Here is a 25,112-nt window from a genome sequence, read left to right as displayed (position 1 = left end):
TGTAAAAAGTAAAAAAGAAAATCCAGTTAAGTATACTGTTTCAAATATGAAATAACAGGGTGTCTGAATTTTTCATTGTCAATATACCTAGTCACCAGGGAAGTTTTGGATAACTTGGGAATGCTTCCATTTGCACAACTCTACCTGTACTTTGCTCCTTTCTAGAGAGTGTGTCGGAAAGGAGAGATGAAAGTTATTTTTAATTTGACCACTGAACAAACATCCAGGTCTTCCCTTCCAGCGGCTCAGCCTATATGTTTTCTCGACAGGGTATTAATTACCTGGCCCTGGCATGGCCAGGCAGGCTGTGCCGGCAGCTCTGGCTGCTCTCCCAGCCCCGCACACAATTGCTCCTGGACCCAGCAGGATGCAGAGACTTCAGCAGGGAGCATCTTCCTTCTCAATAAACTCAGACATGGGTACTGGGTAACTTGTTAAACACATTTATTGATTTCTTGACAGTAACCAAACACAGTGAGTGACCATTATAAACAAGAAAAGAAAGGCATTCTTTTGTACTTTGTGAAATCTGGCTGTACCTGGAGAGAGAAGACACCCCTTTTCCCAGGAATTTACAAGGCAAAGTTCATTCCTTCACGGGAGCATCACAGCGGGGGTGGGGGGTGGGGGGATGGCAGTTTTGAAATGCAAGGGATCTGTTGCCTGTTATCTCAGGCTGAAGCTCACCTCTTGTGAATGATCGAGCCATGGAGTGGAATTTAAAGTTATACTTGCTTAGCAAATGCATTCCTGATTGCCACAAACTTAGGTAAAGAACAAAAACAAAACCAAACCAAACCAAACCAAAAAACCGGGCTGCCAATGAACAAAACATGTAGATGAAGGAATTAGTGAAATCAAAGAATGCAGTTGCATGGAGCCAGGGCTTAGCCTGTAAGGAAGGAGAACAGACCAAAGCCAGAAAAATGAAATTAAGTCGTTAAACACATTTATTGAGCTTGTTAACAATAACCAAACACAATGTATGACCTTTGGAAAACAGGAAACAGCAAATGGATCAGTTCTGATCTTGGCAAATCCTACTACAGATATGTGACAAAGAGGGAAATAATTCCATTTCTTTATAGTCTGTGGTGATATATATACACAATGTGTAGCTCTTCAATGTCTGTCCTTTTTTTTTTTTTTCTTTTGAAATTGTTGAGTAAACAGAAGAATCATAATCTAGAAATAAGTGTCCTTGGTCAACTTTGTCCTGGCTCCCCTGTTGCCAGCACCCTCAGAGGGTCTTGGGACACTATCTGAGATTACATGATGCAAAGTCCGTTTGATGCTGTCAGAGCTGTTTTCTCCTCTCTCTCTTGTGGAAGAATTGTGTATGTACAAAGGCTGAAAAGTCTCATTGAGTAGGTTTATAAGTTCAGGAAAACAGTATCAAAATTGTAATCAGGTTAACAGGTTATTTTCTTCTAAGACCTTTTATGAATGAGCCTTTTGTTTCTGAAACTTGACTTCCCATCACGGAGGTTGTGAGTGTCTATGTGTGTAGGTATGTTTGGATGTGTGTGTGTATGTATGTGCAAATGTTTGTGAGTGTGTGTAAGAGATGTATTCCTCTGCCATGGTTTTGTGCACACTTTTAATGAAGAAAGGGCCAATCCAAAGAGTGAACGAGGCTTGGGGAGAGGAAGGAGAGAGAAGCAAGAAGGGGGGACATTCTAGGTTACGTCAATTCACAGTTGTAGCATTTCACTGAGGTGGCATTCTTCTCGGCTTTGTTCCCTACTTGAGGAGCCATTCATTTACTGGAAAGAGAGAGAGAAAGAAAAAAACCACACACATAACACAAAACAAGCCACATTGAATTAATTTGCACAAAGTTTTAGGGGAATTCCACCAAAGGGGGTGGGGCAGTTTTGTAAATGCCTGTTTGTTTATATGCATCCCAACCACCCCCTTCCAATTTTCCATGATCCCCTAGGCCTCTGCTGTCCAATATGGTGGCCACTAGCCCCACTGCCTACCATAAACCTAAATTAATTAAAATTAAAAAGGTAGCTGCATCATGGTACTAGTCACATTTCAAATGGTCAATAGCCATCTATGGTGAGTAGCTGTTGTGTTGGATAATACAGATATAGAACATTCCCATCATCACAAAGTTCTAGTGGGTGACACTGGTTTAGACCAGGGATGGGCAAACAACAGCCCACAGACCAAATGCACCATGCTACCTGTTTTTGTAAATTAAATTTTATTGGAACACAGCCACACCCATTCATTTATATATCGTCTAAAGCCCTAGATGATATGTAAATGAATGAAACAGAGTGAAACAGAGACTGTATGGCCTTAAAGCCTAAAATATTTACTCTTGGGCCCTTTGCAGAAAGTGTACCAACTCCTGGTCTGGACCGTAAGCTCTGTAGGGTTAGGGGGTCACATTTGTCTTCCTCACCACTATCTCCCCATCACCCAGCTCAGCGCCTGGCACACAGTACATGGGTGTTGAATAAAGAGTAGAATCAATGGATGAGGTGGGCATTTATTTTTCAGGTGGTTCTGGCTGGAAGAGAGCAGACAATGTACAGTTTGGGCGCTCTGTGCGTGGGTCTGAGAGAGAGAGGAGAAAGACAAGGACGTGAAGGAAGTAGGAGAGAAGAAGTGGGGGACTTGCGCAGTGGGGGAGGCTGCTTCGGAAAGCTGTGTGGTAACAGGGACAGCTCCCACGTTTGGGGAGCATGTTACTGCTGCAAAGGGCTTCTCCACCCAGGCACTCATCTGCCTCAGGCAACAAGAAGCGGGTGGGATAGGGACCGTCATGAAGAAGTCAGGTCTAGAGGGGTAAGTGATTTGGCTGAGTTTGCACAGCTTGTTAGAGCCAGGCTGGGAACTCCGGTGTCCTGATTCCCAGTCCAGGGCCTCTCCAGACCCTGTCCTGCCTCCAACTTCCTTTCTACAGCGTGAGGGTTTGCCATCATGATCAACAGATATTTAGTCAGTGTGAAGAAGGGAAGAGAGAGAGGTCTCGGTGTGGTGGACCAGTGAGTTACAGGAGACAAAAGTCCTCTTAAATGTCCCCTTAGTGGGCATAATAATCATTTCTAGGGACACAGCACTGGACACAGATAGGTTCACACACATTACCTCATTGGATCCTAATGGCCTAGCATTTAGAGTATTTTGTTCACCTTTTAGGGGAAAGGTGGTCTATCTTGCACATAACTAAAAGCTCTAATGCTTCTTGCTGTCTTGTTCTAACAGATAACCTTGGGAAAAATCAGCCTTTCTGGGCTTTTCTGAAAATGACAATAAAAAAGACTGTCTTGCCTGAACCAGAGGTGGTTTAAAGGTTTGATTATATGTGATATAGATACCTATAGCACATATTTTAAACCCTCATATATATAGATATCTATGTATAGATACAGGTAACTTCATATAGACACCTAGATCACATATATCAAATCTTTAAACCTTTATATTAGACATCTATATATGTATATATACAGATATCTTCATGTAAATGTCTATATTGCATATATCAAACTCTTAAACCTTTGTACATTAATATATAGATATCTACATATATGTATATATAGATGTCATCATTTACATAGATATCTATATCACATATATCAAACCTTTAAACCTTTATCATCATCTTCTATATATGGCGCATGGGCTTTACCAACAGAAAAATGCACCATGTAAATAGTGTTCTTATTGTCATTTATAATCATGATTCCTATCATGGGAGACGACACCAGGCCTTTAAGGACAGGAGTAATCAGAAGACTGAGCTCTAGCCTCGGTCCTCTGCTCGCAGAGGCACAGCACCCACCTCTATACTGCAGCTTCTGGGCCCGGTTGTTTGGACAGTCCTTCCCCTGTAAACTGAAGTTGATGTTGGTGCGGATGCAGCGGTTGTTGAGTGGCTGCACAGGCCTGAAGTTGTCGCTCATGCTCAGAAAGATCTGAGATGGCTGATTCTGGCTGAGCAGGCGTAAGGAATGCATCTGAGGAGAGAGAAGTAGCTGTGAGATCCAACCATCCTCTTAAATGCACTAGGGAAGAAGTAAGACCAAGTAGGCTGTGGCCAGGTCAGGTGGGGTACTGCTGTCTGGGAAAAGGCACGAGCCCCACAGAGCACCTTTTCCCATGGGTTCAGTTGAGCTGAAGGCCCACTCATGCCTCCACACATGGAGTGAGTCTTGCTTCTAGCTCACTAGCCCATATATGCCTCTAAACAAGTCATTTCCTCTTTCTCAACCTCAAACGTGCCATCTGTTAAAATAAGAAGTCTGGCTACGTGTTCTCTAGGGGTCCTTCTTTCTCTGACACCCTGTGGTTCAATCATTCCCTGACTCCTTCATGGTATCACCTAGACCATAGCAAGTGGGTCGGGGGACGGAGCTAAACAAAGCTGGACCAATCTGTTTCCTTTTCTGTGAGTATCAGGGCCAGGTAGCTGGACTACAATGTTTAGCAGCCACGTCCTGCCATGGGGCCGTGGAGAGAAAGCAGATGGTCTCTAGCAGGAGGGAAGAATGAAGCAAATGTGCAGTTTAGAAGAAGAGCAAATCAGAGAGAAAGGGCTTCTGGGATCCTGATTTCAGTGAGTTCCTGACATTAATTCTGATTTTGAATTGCATAAGACACCCTCGTAGCTCTCGAATAAATGCTTCTCCTAAGCTTAAGCTATCGGTGGGGGGTTACTGTTGCTTGTCACTCAAGGAGTCCCAGTCAATACAGAGAGAATCAGGGACTTCAAGTTGTTGTTGGGCTGTGAACATGTGTCCTGTTAAGGAGGTAGGCTCCTGCTGCTCCCACTCGTCTTTTCCCGTATGTGTGTATAGACTCGCACAACCATAGAGTGTCGGGGCTGGAACAAACTCATGTGTCTACCCCTCATGATAAAGAGGAGACGTATTCATTTCACAGAAGTGGGGGTGATAGTCCTAATGTGTCCAATGAGCCATTTCACAAAGCTGGCGCAAGAGGACAGATCTGAGGAATACTAACCCTGGGAGAGGGTACAAAAAAAATTCCATGTTCAAATGCATTTGTGAAATACTACATATCACATCATCTCCTCTTGGAGATGGACACTTGTGTTCTCATTTGAAAAGACCGTGAGAAATCCCTCAACGATGAATCTATTTAACTTGTCTAAACCCAACATTTTCAAACATGTTTGACCACATCTTCCACTTTGCTCATTTGCTTTTTGAACGCTATGGCTATAGAACACAGTCTGAGAACTCACCTTGCTGTCTTTCCTCACTCAGATAGGATGTTTCTCAAATTAGTTCATGCTAAGCCTTTCAGATGCTGGCTCTGTAAACACCGGTGTATGGGGTGAATGGTGGACAACCCCCGAATTCAGAAGCTGTGAAGGCACTGGTAACCTCTAGTACCTCACCTTCAGAATGTGACTTTATTTGAAAACAGTCATTGCAGATGTCATTAGTGAAGTTAAGATTGTTAAGGTGAGCTCTAATGCAAGGTAGCTGGTATCCTTATAAAAGGGAAATTTGGACACAGAGACTCAGACACAGGGAGAATGCCACATAAAGATAAAAGTAAAGATTGGAGCGATGCTTCTACAACCCAAGGACCACCAAAGATTGTCACCAGAAACTAGGGGAGAGGCATGGAACAGACTCTTCCTCACATCCCTCAGAAGGAACCAACCCTGCCACACCTTGATCTTGGACTTCTACCCTCCAGAACTGCGAGGCAAAAGTTTCCCTTGTTTAAACCATTCAGTTCGTGGTGCTTTGTTATAGTGGTCCTGGAAAACCAATACAGTATGCACTCCACAAACCTAGTGATTTTTCACATCATTCTTCCCCATTAGCTAAAGGACCACAGAGAAACTCACCTGCATCCTGGTTATATAGACAGGTTTGTTCATTATTATCCAACTTGCTGTCTCATAGCAGGGTGGGATAGTCATCGACCCATCGTAAGTAATGAAACTAGAGGTCTCTGGGTATAGTTCCTCTATATTAAGTCCCTGTAGTAAATATGCATCATCTGGAGAGGAAAATAAAGACTTAAGAATTAGGTTTCCTAAGAAATTGCTGGTATTGCTGATGTATATATATTTTTCTTTTTGAATTCCAGAAGACTGTACCTGGAAGACTGTACTGTCAAGATAGGCTGCAGTGACAAACAGCTCCCCATCCCCCCAGATATCAGTTATTTATTTTTAATTGACAAATAATAATTGTACATATTCAGTGGGTACATAGTGATGTTTCGATACATACAATGTATAGTGGTCAGATCGGGGTAATTAGCACATCCATCATCTCATCAATCATGTTAAGTGACAAAGGTTTATTTCTTGCTCACATCCATGTCCCTTCCAGGTTGGCCATACACACTTTGCGACCTAGGCTCTTAGAGCAGCCACTGTCTGGGCCTTTGTGAATCACAGTGACAGAAAGGAAAGGCAAGCATGGTGAAACGTTATGTTGGCTCCTAAAGCTTCCATCCCAGGACTGGCACAGGTCGCTTCTGCTTACGTGCTGTAGTAGCCAAAAGAGTCACATGATTAGGGCTGATCCCCTCCCACAGGACGGGGCACTGACCATTGGGGAACTCTGAGTCATCACTCAGAGGTTTCCCACAAGGATTGTTTGAAGAGTCCTTGGTATAGTCCCTGAGACCTGGACCCCCACCCCCAGGCATTACAGGTATAACAAAATGGGCAATTAAAGGCTTCAGGACTTGTTGAACTTACCTGGTCACCGTTCTTATTTATTAACATCGTTTTATTAAAAAAATATTAAGAAAGTACTTCTAAAAAGAAATACAAGTTGGGACAAATCCTACCATGAGATCTAATGGTTTAACAATTGATTTCACTTTTTGTGAATCTTTTCTCTTTCCTGCTCATGTGGATCTGTTTGAGGTATTCATGCTCATATTTTATTATTAAATATAAATGACTGTCACTGATAAAAATGACAAAAGTACATGTTAGATTTTATCTAAAAAAGAAAAAAATAACAATTCCAATTGTCTAAAACAATTATTAGCATTTTGGTATATTTCCTTTTAATTTTTTTAACTCAACACATTGGTTATATTTTTATAAAATAGTAATAGTTTTCAAATCTCAATAACTTAAAATACTTAAAAAAAAAAAAAAACTGGATACATTGCCATGGATCTCTCATCCTCCTTCTCTCCCCATGATCTCTCTTCCTTTCTTCTAGCTGCTGCTTCTGGCTTCCAAAACACCATAATCAGAATTGCTATTTTTCTGTACATTCCTTCTCAGGTTCTGTTGTTGACTTCTGATCTTTCACCTGCTTCTCTTGGTGATTCAGTTCTTCAAGGATCAGTCCAAAGGTCTCTTCTTTTCTCATGCTGTGCTCTCATCTGAGGGTAGCTCATCTACATTCATGCCTTCGATTGCTCCCTATGCCCTAGTGATTCCAGATCTATGTCTCCAGTATTTCATCTCCTGGTGTGGCATGAGCACCCTCCACCATGGCCAGTCCAGGAGGCCTAGAGAACACATGGCAGGGAACCAACCCATGGCTGGCAGAGGAATAAGACTGGCTTCTCAGCACCCCTGGGTTCATATAGGTTCTCTCATCCTTGTGTCTAACTCCCAGTGGTAAAGGACTAACTCTTCAGTGGTTGATGTGATCTCTCAAGGTCAGCATTGTGCATATATAATGGTAAAGAAGGACATGTTCATATAGGTGGAACCTCACAGTGACCTAGTGAGATGGGTCAGGCAGATAGCAATATCCTCATTGACAAGAAACTAGACATCAGAGAGGCAAAGTGACGTGCCCAAGGTCACAGAGCTAGTTGGTGACTGCAAAGTGGGAACTGGAACTCAATTCTCCTGACCTCCAGACCAAGGACATTCAGTTATTCAATAAATATTCACTAAGCACCCCTTTATGCTGGGCACAGGGTTAGGCTCTGAGGATACGGCAATAAACAAGACAGATGCAGTGCCTTCCTTCACTGCAGTTGGAGTGATAGACAGCAAATGGCAAAATAAATACATGCAGGCTCTGATGTCAGGTGATAAGTGCACCTTGACCAGCCTGTATTTACCTACATATTAAAGCTGCTACTCTATTTTCCTGGGCAAAGATCCCTCCATTTCTTCCTCCAGAGATCGCTCATTCAGCTTTCTTTCATAAGAGCTATCTTTGTCAAGGGAAGTTTAGCTTCAGTGTTCCTTTGCCTATCAATTAAATTATGAACAAATCAACTGGACCAGTGGTTTGGAATGATGTAAAGAAAACCACCATTTTGCCTGCTCCATTCAAAACTGACCCTCCCAGCCTCCTCCTCCCCTGATGGGGTTACAGAAGCCCTCCAGGGCTCTGTCTGTGCAAAGCCCAATGCGCAAGAGAGCCTGATCAAACTGGATTTGGGGACCAACCCTAAGAGAAAGGACTTTATTCCACTGCCCATTGAAATGTTTCTCCTTTCCATCAAAACCCCAAGGCACCAGGACATACTCAGCTCAACAGAGAAGTAGTAATTGGAATATGGCTGAGCTGAGTCTGTGCCCTGGCCTGTGTGGTCAGATGCTGCCATGACAAAGCCACCGTGCCCAGAGCACACGCCGCTGCGATGGTCCTCGGGAGCTGGACCAGGTGCCCAACACAGTATGTTTACATCAGGTATTCATATTTGTCTCTGTTTCTTAAGTGCCTAATATTTTTCAGGTACTAAGCCAGGTATGGGGGAACGGGACGTAATTAAGCGAATGCAGGCATCACAGAGATGATGACATAAATCTGCACTGGGCCCAGAGAGAGGCTATCAGTTCTGCCTGGGGTGGGGAGGACTCTGGACAGAATGAATCGAGGAGCTGCCCTGAACTGCATCTTAAACAACGGGAGGTGATCGATGTGTGGCTGGCAGGGGGCGTGGTGTCACGGGCACCATTAGACAGAGGAGAGGAAACAGCAGGGCAGCGTGTACTTGGGGACGGCTGGAGTATGAGATGCAGAGGGACGTGGAGAGGAAGGGGGAGGGACATTGTGAGAAATGTGGCTGCTGGGGTGAGCACAGGCCACACCTGAAGGTCTGCCTCTGCACCGTTGGGAGTCCGGGCTTCCTCCTGGAGGCAGTGCCGAACCACTGAAGGGTTTGAAGCCGGGGAGTAGCATGATCAGATTTGCACTTAATGAGGCTTGCTCTGATGGTGGTTTGACCTGAAGATTAACATATTGAATGAGAGAAGGAAGCATTCGGCACATTTTTATTAAAGGTCAATGTGATTTGTTTAACCAAGCTTGCACGAAGAGCACAGTGGGTACTCTAGCGTGCTGTTATTATTATACTTTATTTTATCCGGGGCGGTGGGGGGGGGAGAGAATGAAGGAGGCAGTAGAAGGAGAGGCATTCCAGGCATGACTGGAGAAAAAAAAAAAAAAAAAAAAAAGAACAGAACATTTATGTTGCTCTGAAACTATAACCAGCCTCTGTGTTGCAGCCGCATTTGAGGAAAGGATTGGGGGAGGGGGGTGGAGGCTGGAACAGAGGGAAAAGGTTATGCTCATGGATTTATCCCGCACAGCAGGATGACAAGGTGTCTCCCAAACACTGTAGTGCTGATACCCCAGACTCTATCCGCTGTGGTCCAGCTGGGACATTCCTCTTCGTCTGCTTCCTCTGGGAGATTTGACAGTCACCCAAGGACCCAGGCAGCTTCTGCCCTCCTGAGCTCCTCATTCCTCACTATGTTCTTCCCACCCATCTTGTTCATGCTCATACTCTATCTTTTGCTATTTTTATATCCTCACACGATGGAACTTGGAAAGACCCAGTGTGAGGAGTGTGAGCTTTGGACTCAGACCCGGGTTTGAGTGCTGACCTTGCTGCTCACTGTCCATGTGACCTTGGACCCACAGCTACCCACCTGAGCCTCAGTTTCCACATCCACACTATGCAGATGGCTGGAATACTTAGCTCACAGGGTTGTTCGAGGAACAAATGGGATCATGCTTTTCAAGAGCCTAGCACAAGGTGCGGATCAGGTAAGCACTCTGCAATGCTGGCCAGTATTGAGGTCACCTCCTCTCTACCTGGAGTGTCCTTGCCCCACCTTCTGGGAGAACCACTGCTGTTCTCCTTGAGGACTCCCTGGCTTTCCCGGCTGGGCTACTGCACTTGTTCACTACACTTACTGAATTAGCTTGCCAATAATTACTTTCCTATTTGACTGTCATCACTAAGCTGTGAGCCTTCAGGGGAAGAGTTTGCATCTTTTATCTCTGAACCCCAAGTCCCAACATGGGGTCCACCACGTAGTGGGTGCTCAGTAAATACCGGATGAATGAATGAATGAAGTGGTTTCTGCCCAGTAGCTCTACCTGCGGGCAGTGATGGGCAGATACCCAGGGAGGAAGAGGCAGTAGCATCTAGCAGGTGACGTGGAACCATCTCTGAGGCTCCAGTTAGTACCATTAGCTTAAGCGCACACTGCCTGCCGTCTTCCCCATATACCTCACACCCAACACGTCAGGGGGAGACTGCTTGCCCTCTTTCCATCTCCATAAGACACTGGCATGCGTCTACACTGAACACACCTGTGCCTTCATATTTACATTGCTGAAGCCAGTGTGCCTTTAACATGTAACATTTGTCCTCGTGGTTCATCATGTTGCTTCACAGGCCATCATTTAGTGCTTTTTGTTTGTTTGTTTGTTTTAGGTGTTGGGATTTGAGAACGACAGGCTGCTTTTTTGCATCTTCTTTCTTCTCCGTTGAAGCTTGCTTGCTGTGTTTGGCAAGATAGAGGGCAGTGGAACCGAAGAAAAGAATACAGGTAAACCCAGACGTTTTCAGCCCTAGTGTCGAGGCACACTGGGGTGTTTTCCATGGCTAAACCAGGCCAGAAACTACTTACTACTCACAAACTATCTTGTCCAGGCAGTGGCTAGCAAAAAGAACAAACAAAAAAAACAACAAAAAAAAACAACATTGTTTTGTGCATGTCAGTGTTATCATGTGGGTGTTGCAGACAGAAAGGAAACTGAGAAGAAATGCCCTGGAAGGTAGATTCCCCTCTCTAAACTCACATGGCTCTATTCATTAGTAAGGATGGCAAAGATCTAGAGGAATTCAGAATTGTTTGTGAACCAGAGGTACAAGTTTGGGGTACAGCTCAGAGGCCGATGGGCTGATCATGCACATCTCTGCTTGCTTTAAGGCTATTTATTAAGAGGACATGATGGCAGAAGTTCAAATAAATTTTCTTGGATAGTTTTCTAAAAAGGTTCTCTCTCTCTTTCTCACCTATCTACCTGTCGTATGAGAAAATAGCTTATAGAGGGCAAAGCCCTAGTCTTCAAGAGTCTTAATTCAGTCGAAGTCCTAACTGTGGCTTTGCCAGTAACTTACTATTCCTTCCTGGATGAGTCATGTAACCTCTTACTTGGGGGCACCAGATAGTTCTGGATAATTGGATCTTCAGGTAATAAAAAAATGCTATAGATCCAAAAACATCTTTCAACAAAAACAGCTATCAAGCTTACATAGCTAAGTTCATGTTCGGGTAATTTTTGGATATGACAGTGCTGTAATTTTTATGTGTTGGCTGTATCTTTATAGTATAGGAAGACCCCTTGGATAATCAATAAGTGTAGAATATTTGTGTACAGTTTATAGCCCAATTTTATTTTCTCAAATGACTGGAGAAATTGACAGCTGTGCCTTTGATTTTATGACATATTCTTGCCACATCTATGATTTATCTTATACTGAGTCCTTAGTCACGGTTACAACTCCCAAGTTGGCTTTTTCTTTTTTTTAAAGAGAAGCACGTTATGATGAAATGCCTAGGACCGCGGTGGGGAATCTTTCCCTTAGTCTGAGCTTCCAGGGCAGATTCTGGTAAATGCATCGTGCTTACTCACGCGGACCCCTGAGACTGAACATTGCCCCACTTCCTGCTTATGAAGTTGCTTTCGAAGAGGACTATTCCAGTGAGAAAAAGGCACAGCAGTTTCAGAGATCAATACTGGACTTGTTCCTGATCAATATGGAACTATTTGGCAATTTTCTCATAGAGAATGACATTTCCTCTTGTAATCTGAGGCAAATTCAACCGAAATGAAAAAAGGCAATTACTAAAGAATAGTGTAACACGATTTTTCATTTTACACAAACAATAAACGAATAAAGGGGCCCTGAGAACGGGATTCATGGTGGTAATCTGCTCCCTTTCTGTTCCTTGCTGACGTGAGTGACTACTTAGATTGCAACATGGGACGTGGTGTGTGCTGCATTTCCAAAGCCGTGCCTTTGATGTGCAAGTACAAGTTCCAATAAGCACAGAGAAAGTCATCGGGAGCAATGTGCTTAAACCTCTTGGTGATACTTCATCACCTTTAACATCGGGTCCCTCCAAGGAGCAGCGCAGAAAACACTTCCCGAAGAACTGAGAAGTATCAGGCAGTTCCAAGTTGGTCTGTCTTTGCCTACTCAATTCATCTTTTAGCTGAAAGGCTGGAGGGACCTAAAGCAAAGTTATAAACAGGTGAGACTGAAAAAGGTGCTTTAAGAGGCTTTGTGCCACGTGTCCAAACACCACGTTTAAAAGGTCTCCCCCACATGTCTTTATTTGCTTTACAGAAAATATATGAAGATGACAGGCATACCTTTTTATATTGGGAGTTTGTGAGCCTTTGGCTTCTCATTGGACTGATGCTCACAATTGTATTTACTATCTATGACATGAACGGGGCACGTGAAATGGAAGGGAAATGAAGCTACTGAAATACTTCACTGTCCCAGGACATTGGAAGAAAGTGTTATTTATATGCAATGTCCTAATAACTGCTCCCTCTTACCCATTTAAGTGCTCTTTGCAGTCCATTAGTCACTAGTTTTGCCACTTGAAAGTAGTATAAAATCTCTTTTTAAAAAAATGCTGTCTCAATGAAATCAAGTGGATACTAAAATGACAACAATGTTACCTTTTATGTAATCAGGGTTCTGTTAATTAATGCTAATTAACAAACACAAGGAAAATAGAAGGATATGAGCATTATTCCAATATCCTGCATTAAAAAATTAAAACACTGCAAGTAAACTACCAATATCTCCTCCAGAAAATCCATTCAGAAAATCTATTCTTCAATGTCATGATTGCAGTCTTGACCCTCAATCTGTTGAAGGGGAATTTAATAAAATGGATTTTCTTTAGAAGACTTTCTAAATTCGGCCTGAAATTAATTCAGGCTCGTCTTTTCCAGTGTTGGTCCTGGTCAGTCAGAGCGTTCTGTAAGTCTGATGCAGACGTATGATGGCTAAGCTTCCAAGGAAAGTAGTAGAACCTCATTAAGTCATGATCATCCACAGGACTGGGCTTCATTTTAAGTAAGCAAATTCTGTTGCTTGTGTGTTCTATATTGTATTCACCTTCGATATAATTTTTATTTGGCATCATGGTGACCTGCTTCCTGCCTTTCAGAACGCTGGATTTGACAGCCATGCACCTGAGGCTAACTCAGGAATACACGTCGATTCTGCACCTAGTTTATACCAGTGATTGTCCAGGCAACTGACTTGTTACCTTGCTTTATTCACTCTACAGCCCTCTCACTATCAGTCTCAGTATCCTCATCTTACTGACGAGAGGGGATCGTCTCTCAGAGCTGTTAAGAAGCTTGCCTGGAGTCACACAACAGAGGAAGTGGCAGAGCCAGGAGAGTGGCTTTACTTTGTAGATCTGCATTGTTCCATCTCTCTTTGCTAGAACGCACTTGCCTCTCATGGGTATGGTGGCCTTCGCTACCATGGCATTTGGCTTCCAAAATTCCTAGTCCTCTTGGAAAGAGTCTCCTCCTTTCCTCCTCTTATGGATTCTCTGGCATTGATTTTCTTAACTGGCTCAAAAGAATGTTCTTGCACAATTCCCTTTTTTCCTGGTCATCCATTCTGTGCCCAATCTTACAAGCCAGGCAAATGGACTGTGTCTATCCCAGCTGCCATTTTGTACCAATTTCGCCCCTGTGCCTCTAGGAGCGTTCTCCCTCCCCTGCTCAGCTAGCTGATGAGACAGCCCCACAGGAGCTTTCTCCAGGGTGGGCTTTCCAAGATATCTTTAGAAGTGCTTTTTAATCCTAAGTCGTGGAGATTTGAGTTGCTCTTTGCAAAGTGAGGATGTGTCCCGCCTCCCTTTTCTATTTGTTCTCACTCCCATGATTTCACCCAAGTTTAAATGCCATCTGGATGCCAATGTCTTCCACATTTATATCTTCAGTTCTCTCTCCTGAAATCCAGACTCATACATCCGACTGCCTACTCCACACCTCTTCTTGCATGCCTAATAGACATCTCAAGCTCAACATATTCAAAACTTCTGATCCCCTTTCCACCCACAAATACGCCTCATCCACAATGTTCCCCATCTCAGTTGATGGAAATGTCTTGCAGTCATCCTTATGTCCTCTCTTCCTCTCACATCAGACCTATCAAGAAATCTCTTGGCTTTTCTATCAAAGTACACCCAATCATTTTTTACCACCTCTCCCCATTAGCCTGGTCACGATCAATGCCATCATCTCATCATTTGGATTGCTGCAACCCTCTCCCACTGTCAGCTCTGCCCTTCTATAGTCTATTCTCAACCAATTGCCAACACCTAGTGATTCTTTCCTCAGCAGATCATGTCACTCTGCTTAAAGTCTTAGACTGGCTTCTCATTCCCATGCCCTCCAAGGGGAAGACTTAGAGAAGACTGATTCCATCTAGAACCAATTTCTGTGCCTTCTCTGGTTCCTATGTATGTCAATAATGGCAATGCCACTGTGTACCTTTGGATGACACTGATATCTACTGGAGGTCCCATGCCTAGAAGCAGCCAGTAGTCACAGAGAGCTTAGGCCAGGATGAACCTGTACTGTCAAAGTTCCCATAAGTTCTGTGGTCAGTATATTTCCCTTTTAAGGGGAAGGACATGCCAAAAGCAAAGAGATGGCTCTTCAAACTGAACCAAAGTTGGACTTAGAGAAGAACATGCTGACAAGTTTCATGGCATGTGAAAGTATCAGTGTTACAATTAGTTTTAAGGCCTCAGAGCTAAGCTTTCCTTGCTCCTTAGGGGAAAGCATGATAGGAAGGAAAAGACATAGGAGAAAAGTACCCAGGAGGATCGTTGAATCCTTGCTCTTCCACAATGGAAACAGACTACTGTTCAGGAAGTGTCTATTCCCTCTCCACCCACACTTCCTTGAGAGGATTTTGATGTTGGGCTTGGCCATGTGTCTTGCTTTGGCTAGTGGAAAGTGGACAGGAGCGTGTGAGTTGCATGACGAGGGCTTAAGTCACATCACATGTTTCTGACCTCCACCATGAGAAGTGGTTGCCCTGGATATACCCTCTGGATCCTAGAAAAATGGGAGCCATGGAAAGCTGAACTGCTGGAGTCAACTTGCAGACCTGCAGCTGCAAGCAGAGCCACCTCGACCAACCCACAGCTATAGAAGTGAGAAATCAACGCTCATTGTTGAATGCTTGTTTATTATGCAGAAATTGATGACGTACAGCTGCTTACTAGATGTTGTGTCCTTGATCAAATGACTTCACTTCCTGGAGCCTTGGTTTTCTCATCTGTACACAGGAAACAGCAATTGTCCCTGCTCTGAAGGAGTTTGTGCACACTAGGTAAGGTGCCCCAAGGAGAGCACAGATCCCAAAGTGTGGAACACGCTCAGTTAGCATCACCTCCATATTCCTGATGCTCAGCACGTCACAGGGTGTGTACTGCATCTAGGTGAGCAAGGCAAACTGAAGCTATGCTGGGGTGTCATTCGTAGCATGGGCTGGCTCAGAGAGTGGGTAGGGGTGAAGGTCGGGTGTCCCTGAATAGTGTGGCTGAAGTGTCAGTGGGTGCAGGAGGGTTGATTTCTCTCTTTTGCACTTAGAAGAATGATAGGTGCCCCTGAGCAGGTGCCATTGTCTTCATCTGGACTGGAATTCATGGACTAATGCCAGCATAACCTGCTGCCTCTTGCAGCAGGGACTTCCAGGCTTGTGTGCCCCACCCACTGGCTGTGTCCTAGGGAATGACTCCAGTTTTAGACTCCCCTCCTTGCTACCTGGCCAAGCTTCACTGTCTCAGGGCAGTTTAGCTGGCTCAAAGAGTGCTGTGGCTTCCTGCTGAGCCAATCAATCCCTCTATGACAGTGTCCTGGGCACAGCAGTGCTGAGGCCATTCCCATGGATGGAGCATCATTATCTCTGCGGTATTGTTCCCTTCAGGTATGTGACAAAGGTTACTACAGGGGACACCTCCATTATTCCTTGCTGAATTGTAAGAGCACAAAATTCTTGGTATTAGGGGGCCTAAAGCAGTTACCTCTCCCCATGCAGCCTAGGGGCTCTTTATCTTTCCTTAGTTCCCTTTTCTTTTCTCTTGGCCCTGACAGGCACCAAGGAAGAGAGGGTCAGAGGGAAAGAGGATGTTCCTCTTCTCTTCCGTCTGCATCGCAGGAATGTGTCGGCAGAGGTGGTGAGGGTGTTTCTCTAAACCTTGTCACTGTCCTTCAGCACTCTCCAAGTTTTGTGCATGCTGCTTCCCCTGCCTGGAATGCTTTGTTTTCCTTCCTCCCCTCCCTCTCCCCGGGTGGCGGCCACATCACTTAATATTAATCAGACCAGTGCTGGGGGTGGAGTGGGGAGGAATGTCCCACTGATGATTGACTCCACACCTGGCAATCTGTTAGATTGTGTGTTGGGGCTTAACACAATTTCATGGCTTTTCCTGGTCTCTAAATTGCAAATCCAAGATTATTTGAAAACATTTTATTTAATTTTCATGCTTTTTTAATCAAAAAAGTTAAAAGAATAATACTATTTTATGGGCAGTTATAAATGTGCTATTTACACACAAGGCAGCAATATCTCCCTTAGCTGAGCAGTCTAAGTGTGTGATTAGGGAGGGCGCCACAGGCATACTGAGGAGGAAGGCACAGTGTGTTTGGAGGCAACTTCATTCTTCTGGGAGATGTCTGTCTGGGTGGGGTGGGGTGTGGTGCTCCAGGTTCATTCCTCACCCCCAGCAGCCTCCCATCCTCTTCAGAGGGGAGGGACAGGGCAGCGAGCACCTTGTGGGTAGGGCTGGAGCCTCACCTGGTGCCCACCCTGGGGCAGGTGTGGAGGAAATGTTTCTTGAATGAATAAGCAAAGGAATGAGGGAAGGGCTCTCCATGCTCTCCCTCTAGCAGTCCAAGGTGAGAGCTGTACCCCTTCACTCTGTCATCTTCATGTCAGCACTGGAGACAGAAGTGGCAGAGACAGCGAGCTACTAGCAGGGTGAAGGGAGTGGTGTGGGAGTGTTTGCACGCTGTTCACTTCTGTGAGCATCATTATCTACCTCTTGCTTGATTCAGAATCCTAGACCTAGAAGGACTTTAGAAACCTGAAGCTTAACTTTTTTACTTTCCAGAGGAGGAAGCCTCTGAGGAAGGACAAGGTCAACACTTGAATCCTACTTTCCTGTTCAGTCCTAATTTCGGTAAAAACAAACTTTTTTCTTGGACTGATTTCTTTCCTCTTTTGGTGTGTGCTACCTCACGTACTTTTCCCAATTTCTAGGATTGCTGTGGATTGTAGAGCAAGCTCTTCCTTCAACTTTGCACTGTTCTCTCTTTTCTGCTGAAGGAGTCTGGGGATAAAACACCCTGTAAACCCAGGGAAGCCAGACAGAGTCCTCTAGACCAATGGGCCATACAGGTTGATGAAGAAAGATGGCATCCTCTCTCCGTCTAGAAGGGAGACCCAGCTACAGAGAGAGAGACTCGGTCCAGCTGAGGCCTCCGGCAGTGTTGAGGTTGGATCCACAGTCCCTGGGGGTGCTTTTTCAATTGCATAATTGGCAAAGCCCCAACTGTGGCCACCTGACATGGTGGAATTTGTCAGCCACCAGAGTCCTCCAGCTCATTACCAACCCATGGGATAAGGACCACCACCACCATCATCATCATCGCCTTTGTCATCCACGCCTGTCTAAGGCAGCCCCAGGACTTTGGAGAGTCAGGGTTGGCGAAGAAGCAGCTCATTTCAAACCCGAGTGACTTTCTACAGAATTACAGGATCACGAAGCCGAAAGGGGCCCACTGAGATCGTCAGTTCTGGCTTCTTGCCTTCAGGCAGGACTAACCTTTATAGAACAGTTGCAGTACAAGAAAATGAACCAAACTTACTTTTATATGTTATTCTTGTGATAGTATCTCTGTTGAGCATTCGATTAAGAAATGGGTTTGATGAATCAGAAACCTAGAGGAGAAAGGAAAATATTAATGACTGGGCATCCCTCCCCCAGGATAAACATTGTCCCCAGGCGCTTGCTCATGCATTCATATTTACTGAGTGCCTGCCATGTGCCAGACACCATGACAGCTGGAAATTCAGAGATCAAATACACAGACCCAAGAACTCCCAGTCTAGAGAAGGAAGACAGGTAAGTAAACAAATGGTTCTAATACAGTGTGGAGAATGCCAAGATAGAGTCATGGGCGTGATGCTATTAGAGGACGACCACCTCCTCCCTGGGGAATCTGAGGCATGAGCTGGGTCAGGGAGGATGGGTAGAAGTTAACAAAGCATTTTGATGGTACAGTATGGAGAAAGAGGAAGGTCAAAGAAAAACATTCCCTACAGAGGATCCGTATATACACAGACACAGGGGAGTGAGATGTAGACACACTCACATGAGTATTTCACTGGAGCTGAGGGTGTGGGGAAGGATGGGAGGTGAGCTGAGAGAGGTAGGCAAGGGCAAGCCCCTGTCAGGCTTCAAATGTCATGTTAGGACATTTAAACTTTATTCTGTGGGAATGGGGCACCATCCAAGGGTTTTAAGCAGGGGGTAAGAAGGGGCATGTTAGGAAGGGAATATTTATCTAGGTAAAGTGAAAGAGAATGATTACGCAGAAAAGAAGCATCAGGAGATGGAAAAAAGCTCTAAAAAGTCATAGAGAAACTGTTATGTCCCTCCTCATATATATCATGAGCCATACCATTCAATTAACCGTCCATCCATCCAATAAATATTGGTAGAGTTCCTACTATAGGCCAAACACTGCACCAGATGTTTAGGGAGCAGGTCCCATTTCATGCCTATGTCCTTATATCTCCAAATTCTTCCTTTGGTGGGAGAGGCAGCCTAGCTTTAAGGGGCTTAACCCAGGGAACGACCATTTATGAAATTGTGATGTGACCCCACATAAGAAAGGGGGTTTTCTTAACCCCCTTTATTTTCAAAACTCAGCCGTTCCTTCTGAGGTACCATTTTTATTCTAGTCATTTCTCTCCTACCTTGCTTAGCTCTGCTCTGCAATTTATGCCTCAGCAGCTAATCGGATGTTGTGACACATCAACATTTTAAATCTGATTTATTCTGAGGGTTGGAAAAATTGCAGCAGATGATTATTATTATTAGATAAGCAACAGGTAATTTTAGCTTGGAGAAAGCACAGACTGTTTATTTTCCCTCCATCTGTCTCTCTTTTTGTACAGTTTCCTGGGGGTGCTGTGGTGAGACACACACTGAGGGGAGCTTGGGGAGTGACAGTGCCCCATGGAGGTAAGAGTGCACCCCAAGATGGAGAAGAGCTCCAAATCCAACACTATTGCTCCCTGGAAACTTCAGGGCTAAAATCAGCTCCTACTTTGACACCTTCTTCGGCCACTTAAAAGACAGCTTGAAGCTTCCTGTTTGTGCCAATGCATCCCACAAAACAAGGATGGCCCAAAATACACTGTCATGGGAATCTATGTACCTTGATCACTGGGTGCCTTGGGCTCCTGGTACCTGGTGAGTCTGGGCAGCGCTAACATTGGAACCAGACTCTTTTTAGCTGATTAACCATAATTGAAAAATTTCCAAAGTGCACACAGATGATTTGTGGGCTCTAGTGTGTTGGCTGCGTGGGTGAGAGGATAAAATATGTACTTGGTATAAGTGAGCTTAAGTGGGAAGTTAATGGTGTGTGATTGAGCAGCGATTACAGCCAAATCCTTGTTCCCTGTGGTCAGGGGAAGGAGGGGAATTAATGGAGGACAGAGATAAATAAAACCCACATATAATCAAGTGTCTTCTTTCAGCCAATAACTCCAACTTCTCTATGGCTCAGTTTTGGCCAGGGCGCTATCTCTGGGGCCAAGTCACTTAGATGTGGGGTTTCTCATCTCCTGGTCCTGCCTTCCCTGCAGGAAGCTGGGAAGGGGCAGCGGAGAGATCAGAGGAAGAGAGGACAACAGAAGAGGCTGTGCACCCTTGGAGACTCTGGGCTTTGTTCATATCACTTCTGGGTCCCAGCATCTAGCAGGTGACTGGCCTGTATCCCACACTCAGTGTTTTGAGAGGGGGGAATGGTAAGTCACAGCTTGGACAACTCCCTGTGGAGTTGATTATCTGGGAGGTGGTCCTGTGGAACAAAGATAGAAATACTGGGGCTTATTTTGAAATCTAGCCAAGCTGGCCTGAGAAAATGTAGGAGCGAGTTGTCATCCCTTCGCTGACCTCAGGGTCTAGGGCATAAGTGCCTCCCCACAGCCCACAGGGAAGCAGCCAGGACCTGCAAACCCTGGCTGTTAACTGTGGTCTCAGGGGGAGTGAATGTTTCTGCAAGACCCTGTGAAACACACCACTAGTTCGGTGTTGAGGGAGCTGGGCATCCCTCACTCTGTCCGCTGTGATGGGCTTGTGCCTCCAGGATGGCATCCACTGACTCAGGAGCTTTGAGCAAAGTCAGGAACTGTCGGGTTGCCCTGTGGGAGTTACTCATGGAAGGGTTCGCACCAGGAAAGTTCCAGGGGGAGGTGTACTCCTGGACACCAGTGACAATAGTGTGGTGTATCTGCAAGCTACACAACAATAAGCATGGCCAAAGTTGTAGGCTCCAATTTGTTATAATTGGGGCTGGACTAGGGATACAGGAATTTTCCCGGTGCTTGTGGGTAGCATGGGGGTGGGAGGAAGTTTTGAAATGCTGCTTTCTCTCCTCCTCTTGCCCTCACTTGCTTTCTCCTAGCCCTGTGGGGGAAGCACACAAAGGGGCAATAAGGACATGAGTATTAAAGTCAGGCAGGACCTGGATCCCTCTCCTGGCTGGGCTGTGATGAGCCACAGGAACTTGGGTGGAACGCCAAAGGTTCTCTGGACCGTGTTCCTCCCCTGCCCATAACTATTAGGGTTAAAAGATAAAATAGTTGTCAAGTACATTCCACAGTGCCTGGCATCCAGGAATCTAATGTTTATTATTCCAGAGTTTGTGATGATGCCAAGAGATACAGAGAAGGGAATAGGAGGATGTCCAGTGCCAAGAAGGCATGGAAGCCTAAAAATCTGCTTCTCTGGCCAAATAACCCTTCATCATCTCTTTGCTAATAACAGACTTAGAAGAGTTTGGGGTTGGTGGCCCGGGGCAGCATGTCAAGGACACCCCTGCCCAGAGTATAGCCCTGCCCTGACATGGTGAGGGACTTAGGAGGGGACATGGGCTCTGGAGAGGATGTCCAGGCAGGGCCAAGCGCCTATTGCACAGGGGATGCTTTCGGGGAGGGAATAGGACCATGGGGTGCTCCAGGTACGTTCTCCTGAGTAATGATGGATGATGCCATCATGAGAGCTCTGTAAGAACTCCCTGGAGGCCAATGCTGGGTTCTATTGGACGTCTTTATCAGATTCCAAATTCTGGTTGGGGTGCTTTGTCCAATGATTCGGTCAAAACTTCTCCTGGGGCTAGCACAGTGACTACCAACTTTTGGAACTGCCCCACATTGCCTTTTTTTCCCTATTTTTAAAAATAATTACATATCTTCTTCACTCTACATCTGCCAAAATGTCCCAGGTAATTATGACTATAATTATTTTTTTTAACAAATTGGAATTTACTTGGCTGGAGATTTTATGCGGCTGTTGACTGTTAAGAGATGTGCAGCCTCCCTAGGATGTCATAAAGTCAGTGAGGAGGTGTGTCTTTTTGAGGAAAAGTTTTCTTTTCCTTTGGGTAAATCCCTAATGTGGGATTGCTGGATCAAATGGTAGGTCTACTTTTAGTTCTTTGAGGAATCTCCATACTGTTTTCCATAGAGACCTGCGTAATGGGTACAATGTACCCATTGGCTGTGCCATTCCAGTGGCAGGCACAGCCATAGCTGGGACACAAACATTACAAAAGCAATCCATGTAACCTAAAGCATTCGTACCCCCTTAATATTTTGAAATAAAAAAACACTCAAGGTCAGAACCATTACAGTCAGTGTGGGTGACCGCTGCCTTATTTTGCCCGAGATGCTCACGAGGGGGCAAGGTGTTACTCAGAGCAGTTGTGGGGCAGCTGAGTGCCTAGAGGGGGGAAGGACATCTTGCCTTTCCTTTGTCCACAGGGCAGCGGAGTGAGGAACAGGACTTTAATCCTGGAGGGCATATGTGGGCCAACCCTCCCCTTCTACTTTTATATCCTTGTGGTCCTAACTGCATTAGGCTGGACCTGAATCCTGTCCCTGGATCCAGCATCTCTTTTTCTTTCCAGGACAGAAGCTGCCTGAGTCCTCGAGTTCTGATGAGCTGAAGGGGGAGCCCAGTGTTTTTGCATCTCACGGCAAGAGACCTCATTTTTCATAAATCTCCTCTATATAAAAGTCACCATCCTGCAGTTGTCTTAGGCATGTACATCATCTCTTTCCATATTTCTAACTCCAACAGAGACTGTAAACTCATTGGTGGGGGGGGATGGTGGGAAGAGAAAAATGAAGGAATGCAAGAGACTTACTTTTATAAATATAGAAACTACCACCAATCCATTTGGACTCTTTGCAGCTTCTGTGACATTTGTGTATAGCTCATGGTTATAGTGGATGAGCTGCACCTGGCAGGAGGGAAAAACAAGAAAAAGAACAACAATCCAGCGTTAAAAGGTGTGAGGGGTAGCATCTGCCCCTACATAAGGGTGAACTGCAAAGTATGTTGAGAAACAGGTGGGAAGACAATTTTTTCATGGAAGGGATTTCAAAGGGATACGTAAGCGCGTGTGTATGTGTGTGAAATGCATGAGCACACACACATAGAAAAATACCCATACATATTTGCAAATGTTTTCTGGTAACAAGCATGCTTTTAACATGCTCAGTGCCCATCTGGCTCTGGCTCTGTCCCAGGACATTTCCCCGAAAAGTGTGCGCATCGTTGAGTTTTCCTTATTAGGACTAGAACTGCCCTGCAGGGGGCGGATGTATTTTCCCTGCTGCCCCAACAGCTGCCACCGGCAGCCAGTAAGTCTTCCCCACAGCCTCGGGGCAAGCAGGGAGCCGTTAGCTTCTGAGTCAGCCCGGTGACTCTGAGAGCAGACTGGGCCGGCCTGCAAGATGCAGTGTTTCTGATGGAAAGAGAGCTGACGGCTCAGGCTCCCAAGCATGAGCCTGCCCTGGCATATGGTCGTACAGGACTTCATTTCTTCCTCATTCAACAAGGGTCAGTGGTGTCTCTGTCCAGCCCTCCTCCTGGACTAGGGCTCCAGTGAACTCGATTTTCTCTCTGTTACCTAATTTTTAAAACTCCTTTCATACACATTCAAAGTAATGCTCCATCAATATCTAGCCACATGACCAAGTTACCCCACATCACTGAGAATCAGTTGCTTCCTCTGGAAAATGGGTGTGACGATCTATCATTGGAATGTATCTCAGGGCTGTGGTTTTAAAATAGATTTAATAGTAGGGAAGTATAATTTTGGTAACAAATTAAAAATATGTAAGTAAAAAAAAGTGATAGCCTTCTCCCCCTTTATCTAATTCTAGCCCAAGCATATACCCATTAACAGTTTAATATATCCGTCCATATATTTTTTTGTGCTTATAAATCACACCTGCATTACACACACAGGGTTTAGAAAATAACAGAAAAGAAACCATTACTAATTATTATTCTGAAATTGATTTTTTAAAATTTAAGAATAGTTTGTGACTATCTTTCTAAGTCAATGCATAAAGATCTCCCCGAATCATCTTAATATTAATAGCTATAGAATTCTCCACTGCATGAATGCCCTATAACATATTTAACCATCCTCTCATTGGCTTTCAAGTTGTTTCCATCTTTTTTTGTCTCTGATAAACAATGTCACAGCAAGCATATCGTATGTCTTTCTGTAATGGTGTTAGTGTTTTCCACAAGCTGATTTGAGAATCTAATGACGTAGAACATGTAAAAGTGATTTGTGACTCTGAAAGGATGCGAAAGTATTCATTATTGCCAATAGCCTGTATTGCATTTAAAAAAGAAGGTTGAAGTTTTAGAAATTGAGAAAGGCAATGATCAAAAAAGGTGTTTTCCTTTGAACTTTGAGAAAACCCTCTCTAACATAGTAGTTTGCAACCTTCACTGTGTACCCAAATCACCTGGGTGCTGTTAGAGCCCACCTATGCCCCCTCCAATTCTGCTTTAATCAATTTGGGGTGCGAACCAGGCCCTGGTATTTGATAAAAGCTCTGCATCTAGAGGGATGCTGGGGCTGAGAACCAGTGGAACATAGTCAAGGAGCATCAATATCCCCTCAGTGCCCACTCAGACGGACAAGACCTTGGACCTGAGAGTCCTGAGTCAGGGGGGCAGCCACAGGTAGGGGCTCGAGACTCCATCAGTCCTTTGCTTATCAGCCCCCTCTGCCTTGTTCTCCCGCTCAACCAGGACTTTCTGCAGTGGAGAAGCATTGCCATGCAGAAGAACCAGGAGCTGTGGGGTTCCTACGCACTCAACCACTCCTCCCTCCCAGTGTCGAGTAAGCTTCTCAATGAGAGCAAAACACATCCTGCCATCTGCCAAGATCTTCCCACTGATCCAGGTAACCTACAAAACCACCTGGGGCCATGCCAGTGCTTCAAGACATGCCTTGAAGTTGCGGCATGTGCTGAACACCAGAGGAGGGACGTGAAACAGAGCCCAGTAGTGGGATCCTTCCTTCCAACTTGCAAGCCAGGAAAAGGCGGGAAGACGTCTCCTGGGCCTGGGGCTGCCCCCAAGGGTGGGATTCTCTCTGGGCCCCGGGGCTGTGCAGAAGGGGCTGGTGAGTATAGGGCTGAGGCCGTGCTCTGCTTTAAGCTTAAATTATCACATTTAGCATTCTGTTCTGGAGTCTTGCCTC

The 25,112-nt window shown here is 45.0% G+C and overlaps 1 protein-coding gene across 1 annotated transcript in view; it reads right to left on the bottom strand.

Annotated features, from left to right (window-relative positions):
• Positions 1–427: 427 nt before the first annotated feature.
• CA10 (carbonic anhydrase 10) overlaps positions 428–25,112 on the bottom strand; it is a 470,926-nt gene continuing 446,241 nt past the window's right edge. Inside the window, exons 5-9 of the mRNA XM_045569812.1 lie at positions 22,746–22,841; positions 18,171–18,243; positions 5,849–6,003; positions 3,806–3,980; positions 428–1,766 (exon numbers count right to left, since the gene is read on the bottom strand). Of these exons, the coding sequence (XP_045425768.1) occupies positions 1,744–1,766; positions 3,806–3,980; positions 5,849–6,003; positions 18,171–18,243; positions 22,746–22,841 (522 nt within the window). The 3' untranslated portion in view covers positions 428–1,743. The remainder of the gene's footprint in view (positions 1,767–3,805; positions 3,981–5,848; positions 6,004–18,170; positions 18,244–22,745; positions 22,842–25,112) is intronic.

Source organism: Lemur catta, chromosome 15 (assembly GCF_020740605.2).
Source record: "Lemur catta isolate mLemCat1 chromosome 15, mLemCat1.pri, whole genome shotgun sequence".
Classification (NCBI taxonomy): Eukaryota; Metazoa; Chordata; class Mammalia; order Primates; family Lemuridae; genus Lemur; species Lemur catta.
This window is presented reverse-complemented; position numbering and strand designations above follow the sequence as displayed.